Genomic DNA, 7425 nt, shown 5'->3' with positions numbered 1-7425 from the left:
CAGCACTCCATCCATCTGCTGATCACACTCCCCATCGCCTTGCTTTCAGAAATCCACAGCCAGGGAGATTAAAGGAAGGCAAAGGACGCTTTTGAAGAATGGCATCGTGTACAGTGCCTAGGAAAGTAAGGCGCATCCCGGGTATAATGCACACATCCAGGCTGCCATATATGAGAACAGGTCCATTCTCATACAGCATAACACCCCTTTTTTTTCTCATTATTTCACACACACTGTCACAGCAGGGAAGAATCATTGTGTGTTTGTGAGAGTCATTAGTGTGTGTGTACGTGTCACAAAGCATCAATAAAAGACAAGGGGTGCTGATCATAGCCCATGCCGGGCCCGATCCCCCCCTAAATATTCATCACAAGGATCACCCTTCCCCCCCTGGACAGCCTCATCGGCTACATTCAGCACCACAAGCTGCGAACAGCTCCCTGCAATCAGTGCACACAGGGCCAGGCACAAACATGGCGGCTCACACAGTACATCGGAGGAGGAGGAAGAGGAGGAGGGGAGGCCACTTACTTCATCTGCTTCACAATGGTGCTCTTCCCAGATTCCCCGGCCCCTGTAGGGTCAGAGAGAGAGAGAGAAAGAAAAGACTTTCCATCAGGATGAATGGACACAGCTCAGCCAGAGCACAATAAATAGGGAATGGAAGCATGCACCCCAGCCAAGGGATCTGTCACTGACATTTCACATATATTATAGGGGGGGAAAGCATCTATGTCTGCCATCTTTTCCTACATCTTATGATTTAGGGTTATGGCACACAGATGGCTTAGATTTAACATCCCTGGGTGCAGGAGTGTGCTAGGGAGAATAGGGGTGTTGCTGGGGGGAGGGGGAGCCCATAGCAGTGCAATGTACATGGGGATTACAATACATATAATGAGCTATAATACAAATCATCTGCTAGGGAACTGGAGCTTGCAATAGGCTTGTGACAGAAGATGAATGATGCATCGAGTGTATGGAGATGTATAGGGCAGGCAGCACAATGCAATGCTGAGATATCCATGTATGTATATAGGACACCGTGCAATGGCAGTATGCTCTCCCAGGGGCTGGGTGTGCCTACATCTCCCACGGAGCTTGCAATCTAATGACGGCTCGTCCATGCATCGGGTGAATCGCATGCAGTACGAGAACAAGGGGGGGTTGGCTCACCCAGGAGCAGCAGTTTGACATCCTTAGCCGCGGTGATGCCGTCCTCCTTCAGGTTCTTCTCGATCTGTTTGCTTCTCTCCAGCGCAGCTCTCTCCTCCGCGCTCAGGGTGCAGCCCATGACTGCTCAGGGGTTCCCGGGTCCGGCGGGAGCGGGCGGAGGGGGGTCCCGGGTCCTGGTCCCGGCGGGTAAAAGAAGAGGAGAGTTCGTTTCCTAGGGCCGGTGGGAGAGCGGCGAGGAAAGGTTCCCGTTTTTGTTGGGTGCCGGTGCGGGCTCTTCGGTTTATGTCAACCCCCGTTCTGTCGGTACCGCTGTATCCCGCTATCTCCGTCTCTGCCTCTCCGCTGCCGCTCTGACGTCACAAGGCGCGCGACCGCGGGAGCGGCCAGACACTGGGAGGGACGGGGGCGCGCACTGGGTAGCGCTTCCAGCCCCGCCCATGATTTTGGCAGCGTCACGTGGGTCCTGCTGTCAACGGTCGTGGGAGGAGCTGCCCCACCGCAATCGAGAATGCATTGAATTGCATTTATTACTACGGTAACACGCCTGTGACCCAGTGTTATTACAGTGTAGGGAAACCCTATCACTAAAATGTAATTTCAAAAGGCCGTTTTAAAATGCACAGCTTTCATTGAAATAATATCAAGAAGGTTCTTATTCAGGCACTTTCTAGTATAGGGTGACAACGTTCTGTCCCTGTTTCCCGAATTATCTCTTGTGTTGTCAACCTGCCACAGGCTCTCCCAATGGAGACTACAAGTGGCAGCGCCAACACAATAGTATGATTCGTTGTCACCATCAGGAAGCCTAAGCACCCCCATTCACATCTGTGTGTGCCAGCAACATGCACAAAGTTGTGCATCCACTGGCATTCCTAAAGCATGCCACAACGTGTCACTATGTAAGATGCATGCAGTGCCTCTGATTGTTATTTGCATCCCAAGGCACCTTGCAGCACCATGCAATCACACCAAAACACATAGCAACAAAGTACTGGCAGTGACTTCGTTGGTGCTATTGTCGTGTGTTATACGCAACACAGAAAAACCTGCATACACATGCGCTGTGGGAAGGAGCACTGAGAAATGACATGCAGTATATACTGGAGAATATGCATGTAGACATGAAGTGGCTCCAAAGATTCTGCAGGATATAACCAGTGCTGGTGTGCAATAAAGGATGACAAATAGGTGAAAACACTCTTTTATTTTACAATATGGCAATATTTCATGATACATGGGGCCTCTATGTCAGTATTTGTATCATAGGGGGCCCTAAGTTTCATTTCTCCCGGGGTGCCCTGGAAAAGGTTACAGATATGCACAGGCACCTCTATGTGTGGGAGGGGTGAGAACATAGACATTGTAGTTAGTTCTTCCAGTTATAAAGGTTTTAAATGTTTTCCTAGTATGTTTGGTTTTTAAGCTCCAGAAGTTCTGCCCAGCATGAGAACAGATACAGATTTAACCACTTGAAGGCCATAGTGTTTCACCCCCTTCCTGGCCAGGCCATTTTTCAGTATTCAGCGCTGCCGTACTTTGACTGATGTTTATTCCGTCATGCAACGCTTTACTGAAACGATTTTCATACCATTTTTTGGGGACAGATAGAGCTTTCTTTTGGTGGCTTTTATTCACCACTGGGGTTTTTATTTTTTACTATATAACAAAAAAAGTACCCTAAATTTTTTAAAAAAACATGTTTCCCTATAAAATGTTATGAAACATTTTTTTTCACCCCAATTTTTTGGTAAAATATAAAAGTCGGGGTCACGTCGGGTAAATAGACACTAAACATGTCAACCTTTAAAATTGCGCGTGCCCGCAAAATCGCAGAAAACGACCGCAGCCAAAATTGGCCATAGGCGACGCTTTAAACGTTTTTACCGCTCATCAGTTTAGTGTCATCAGTGATTGATGGCCCTAGAATTATTGTTCTCACTGCGACGTTCGCGGCGATATGTAACATGTGCTGCATAATGGGCGCAATCGTCGGTTTCGTACATAGGCGCACCCGACGCATGTTTGTGCGTGCATCTGGGGGGCGGGGGACTTTAAAAAAATTTTTGTGTTATTTTTTTTTATTTTTTTTAGCTTCTTTATTTTTTTTAGCTTCTTTATTTTTTTTAATGCTGTAATTTTTTTTTTTTTGACTTAACTTTATTGCTATAACATAGGGGACTAAGGAATCCCCTATGTAATAGCCAGTTCACCAAACAGGTCCTCTTTATGGAGACATCAGGGGTCTCAAGACCTCTGATGTCACCTAGGGACCCCCACAGAAGCTGATGAAGCACAGATCTGCTCCATCAGCTTCTCTCCGGTGTTCTGCACCGGAGAGTGACACTGAATGCAGGAAGTGATGTAATATACATCACTTCCTGCATTCGGGGACAAGAAGAGAGATCAAAGGGATGATCAAGTAATGATCATCCCTTTGATCTCCTGTTAGAGCGTCGCCGTGCCGGTCCCAGCCGCACCGGCCACATCGGAACACGGGACCGGCAGCGGCGGCGAAGAGACGAGCAGTAGGAGGTACGGGGGGGGGCGGCGCACACCCGCAGATCCTGCAAGCGATCGGGCGTCTCTAGAGACGCCTGACCGCTTGTATGTAAACAGCCATCGCTGGCTGTTTACATGCTGACGGTTTTCCCTCTCGTGTGCGGCGCTCAGCGCGGACACGAGAGGGGGGGAGGGGCAGGACGTCTTAAGACGCCCTCCCGCTCTGAGCAGACGTCCATCTGGCCGTTCACAAACGGCCATGGACGTAAGGTAGTTAAAAGGAAGTGCAGCAAAGAGAAGGGAAATAACCATGGATTACAGTAAGGCACACATTACACTATTGTTTTATGTTAAAAAATCTGAGGGTTTAATGTCACTATAAGTCTTGTGCAACTAGGTGCTTTATATACTGCTAAGGTCGCTTTAGGAGGTTAGGTTGTGGGAGAATGTGACAGGTCAGCTATTCTTGGAAGATTCTTGCTGGTGAGACTTGTCACCTGGTTTCTCTCCTCTAGTGTTCTCTATAGGACTTTTTTTTAAATTCCAGTGTTAAGGTCTAGGGCGGCATTTTCCAAGGGGGCAGCAGAAAAAGCCCCCCAAACCAATGAGGCGGACAGGGCCAGACTTGCCTTTGGGCATACTGGGCACTTACCCAGTGGGCCGAGGCTGGGGGCAGCACAGAATCAGGAAGCGACGGCCGCCTAATGAGGCAAACTAGGCGGCCGCAAGGTCCTAAGAATGGCTGCCTAATTAGAGTTCTGCCTGGTGGAGGGGAGGGCCCAGTGACTTGCGGTCCGGCTGGCTTTGTACAGGGGGTGGAGGAGAAGCAGCGGGTGGCTCGGGGCTGGCCGTAGCATGTGTTCTGATGGCGGGATGTCCCAGAAGCCGACTGGGGACTGCAATGTATTCTTTAGATTGAGGTGGGGTGCCCGAGTTTAGTCTTGCCTAGGGCAGCACAAAACCAAAATACACCACTGGGTGTCACCCCTTCAATGGTGGCATCCAGGTGCGGGCCGCACCCCCCTTTTGACGCCACTGCAACCGCCGCATTAAATTCTTTGTACGATGATCGAACCATCATAAGATTTTCGTACAACTGCCCCATCATGCACAGACCATTGAGGATTTCAATTAGCGTATGTTAGCTGACCAAATGTCGTCGACCGATAGGGCGGATTTTCGTTTGCGCATGAGCAGTGTTCTTGGTGCGATTTTTTTCCATACCAAAACGCCACTAATCTATTGAATTTCGTACGATGGGACGGAAGTTTTCTATCCTGCTGGGAAGACAAAAGTCGAACGGTTGTACAGTAAATGCGGTTGTGCACTACCCATCAACTGTGCGATTTTCGTACAAAAACGCGATCGAAAAGCAAACAGAGCGATAATCGTTAGGTGTATGGGCACCTTTACAAAACTTCATTCCAAGGGACAACTCTCTCAGAATCTAATCTCCCTACTACAGTGACTTGAATATATGCAAACTAGGCAGGGCACAATGGTACAGCAGGAAGAGCACGCTGATGCTGGATGTACATCTCTACTAAGCAGGGGCGTAACTAGAAATCACAGGGCCCCATAGCAAAATCTTGTATGGGGCCCTGTGATTTCTAGATAAGTCCACCTGATAACCCAAACAGCCCACCTGAGGGTGACCCTGCAGAGCCCACCATAGACTCTTTATGGTGAGCTCTGCAGGGTCTCAGGTGGGCGGTCATGCCCTCTTACCTGTCTGGCCGATCCTCTGTCCGCCTCCCTCTCCTCCACAATCGCTTGCGGGCCCCGCCTCCTCCGTCACTGGGCCCCACCTCCTCGATCGCCGGGCCCACCTCCCCCATCGCTAAGACATGCCTCCTCGATCGCTGGGTCCCGCCTCCTCCATCGCTGCCGACGACGGGTCCAGCCACCTCCCCCGAAGCTGCTGGTTGTCATCAACTCAGCAGCTGTGAGGAGGTACGCGTCGCTGCACATGTGAATGGCTGCGTGTTTCTCCTCACAGCCGCCAGTGACAGCCAGCAGCCTGAAATGCCGTAGCGACCCAGGCGGCGCGCACGGCAACGGGGGGATGTCCTGGCCGGGCCCCCCTGTGTCCCGGAGCCCCATATGTCCTCATGTCTAATGGACCTTTATTAGACATGATGACAACACGGGTCCTTAGACCACCGGAGCCCGGGGAAGAAGAGTCTGTGGAGACCGGTCTTGCAGCCAGATGGGACTGAGAATCAGGGGAGTCATTTTTCTTTTTCTTGCCCCATAGACAAAACACACACTGAGCCCCACTGCAAGGGTTCATTTTTCAAAAATCGTCCACACTTTGTCACCAGTCTAATTGGTAGAAATTGCCTCATTACAATGATACATTTTAATTTTTCCCTACCTGCAATAGTCACACTGCCAAGTTCCTCCTTGTGCTCACTTCCTCTATCAGCTAAATAATGACCTCTATTGTCACCGATTCAAATATTTCTGATTCCACATCCCTTTGTAATGACTCTGAGTATGGAATATGGGGCTTCCAAAGGGATATTAAAACATTTAAGCTATTTCAAATCATTTACAATGGATGCTGCTTCTTGATGTTTAATAGTTTTAGTTTCTTGCGGAATCAGCCGGTCCCCTGAGCACTGGCCCTGATATCCTGTTTTAGGGTGGATCGTTTCCCTTGCAGGGTCCTATGGAGCCACCCTTGTGTGTGCTAGTAAGCTGTGTGTGCTTCCACAAACATACAGTAACAGTAGATGGACAACTGCTGGAGACTGTGTTGTCCCTTTTGATCTTGCACTGCATTTTTTCCCTTGCAGGGTCCTATGGAGCCAACTTTGTCTGTGACAGTAAGCTGTGTGCGTCTCCACAAACACACAGGCACAGCAAGGCAAGACAATTCCCTGCCCCCTCTCCTCCTTCCGTCTCCCATCTCTGAACTAGTAGATGGACACCCGCTGGAGACTGTGCTGTTCCCTTGTGATCTTGTACTGAACAGGAGGTTTAGGGAAGCTGAGCTGAAGGCTGGGTTCACACCTAGGCGACACTGGTTTTGCATGTTTGTACGCGCGTTAACAGCACGCGGTTATTTGCGCGTTGTGCACATTAGTATGCGCGTACATGAAGACGTGCATTTTGATTGGCAGCTCATAAACCATTGTGGGCAATGGAAGAACGCGCATACAAACGCGCAAAAACGCTCACGGAAATGTACAACATGCTTCTGCTGCGCGTTTTTGGGCATTTCCAATGAAGTCTATGGGGAAGAAAAGAGCTTTTAACTGCCCAAAGAAGCTCCAGTATCTTTTTGGGCATTTTGCGTTTTTCTGCTGACCTCTTTCTGCTCAGGTGTGAACCAGGGCCATTGAAAATCATGGAATAAAATAGTCTTAAAATGTTCAAAAGAACAACAGTATAGATTATAGTGTTACAAATAACACCGAAATTATGTCATCCAATAGGTATGCCTCAAATAATTTATTGTTTTTTTGTTTTATTTTACAGTTTCACTTTTTTTTCTATTAAATACCAGATGTAAAATATTGAAATGTTGTAGATGGTAAATGTCGAATATTGTGAGATCTTGCCAATATGCAGGTGAATCTTCCTGGCAATTATTTTTTTAATGTGGTGAATGAATGACCACTGAATGTGCAGTTAATGTTCACTGAATCTTATAAGCCTTATTAAAAAAAAAACAGCCCCTTAGATCTAAAAGCTACTGCATATTATTATTGTTCCTATGAATGAGTTATCAAACGCCATCTC

The 7425-nt window shown here is 48.5% G+C and overlaps 1 protein-coding gene across 4 annotated transcripts in view; it reads right to left on the bottom strand.

Moving 5' to 3' along the window:
- Window positions 1–1436, bottom strand: part of GNAO1 (G protein subunit alpha o1) — a 217089-nt gene extending 215653 nt beyond the window's left edge. For all 4 annotated transcript variants that reach the window (XM_018564871.1, XM_018564873.1, XM_018564874.1 and 1 more), the window contains exons 1-2: window positions 1177–1436; window positions 532–574 (exon numbers count right to left, since the gene is read on the bottom strand). In XM_018564871.1, coding sequence (XP_018420373.1) covers window positions 532–574; window positions 1177–1294 — 161 coding nt within the window. In that variant the 5' untranslated portion in view covers window positions 1295–1436. The remainder of the gene's footprint in view (window positions 1–531; window positions 575–1176) is intronic.
- Between the last annotated feature and the right edge of the window lie 5989 nt (window positions 1437–7425).

This window comes from Nanorana parkeri, unplaced genomic scaffold (assembly GCF_000935625.1).
Source record: "Nanorana parkeri isolate BGI_ZX_2015 unplaced genomic scaffold, ASM93562v1 scaffold790, whole genome shotgun sequence".
Lineage (NCBI taxonomy): Eukaryota > Metazoa > Chordata > Amphibia > Anura > Dicroglossidae > Nanorana > Nanorana parkeri.
This window is presented reverse-complemented; position numbering and strand designations above follow the sequence as displayed.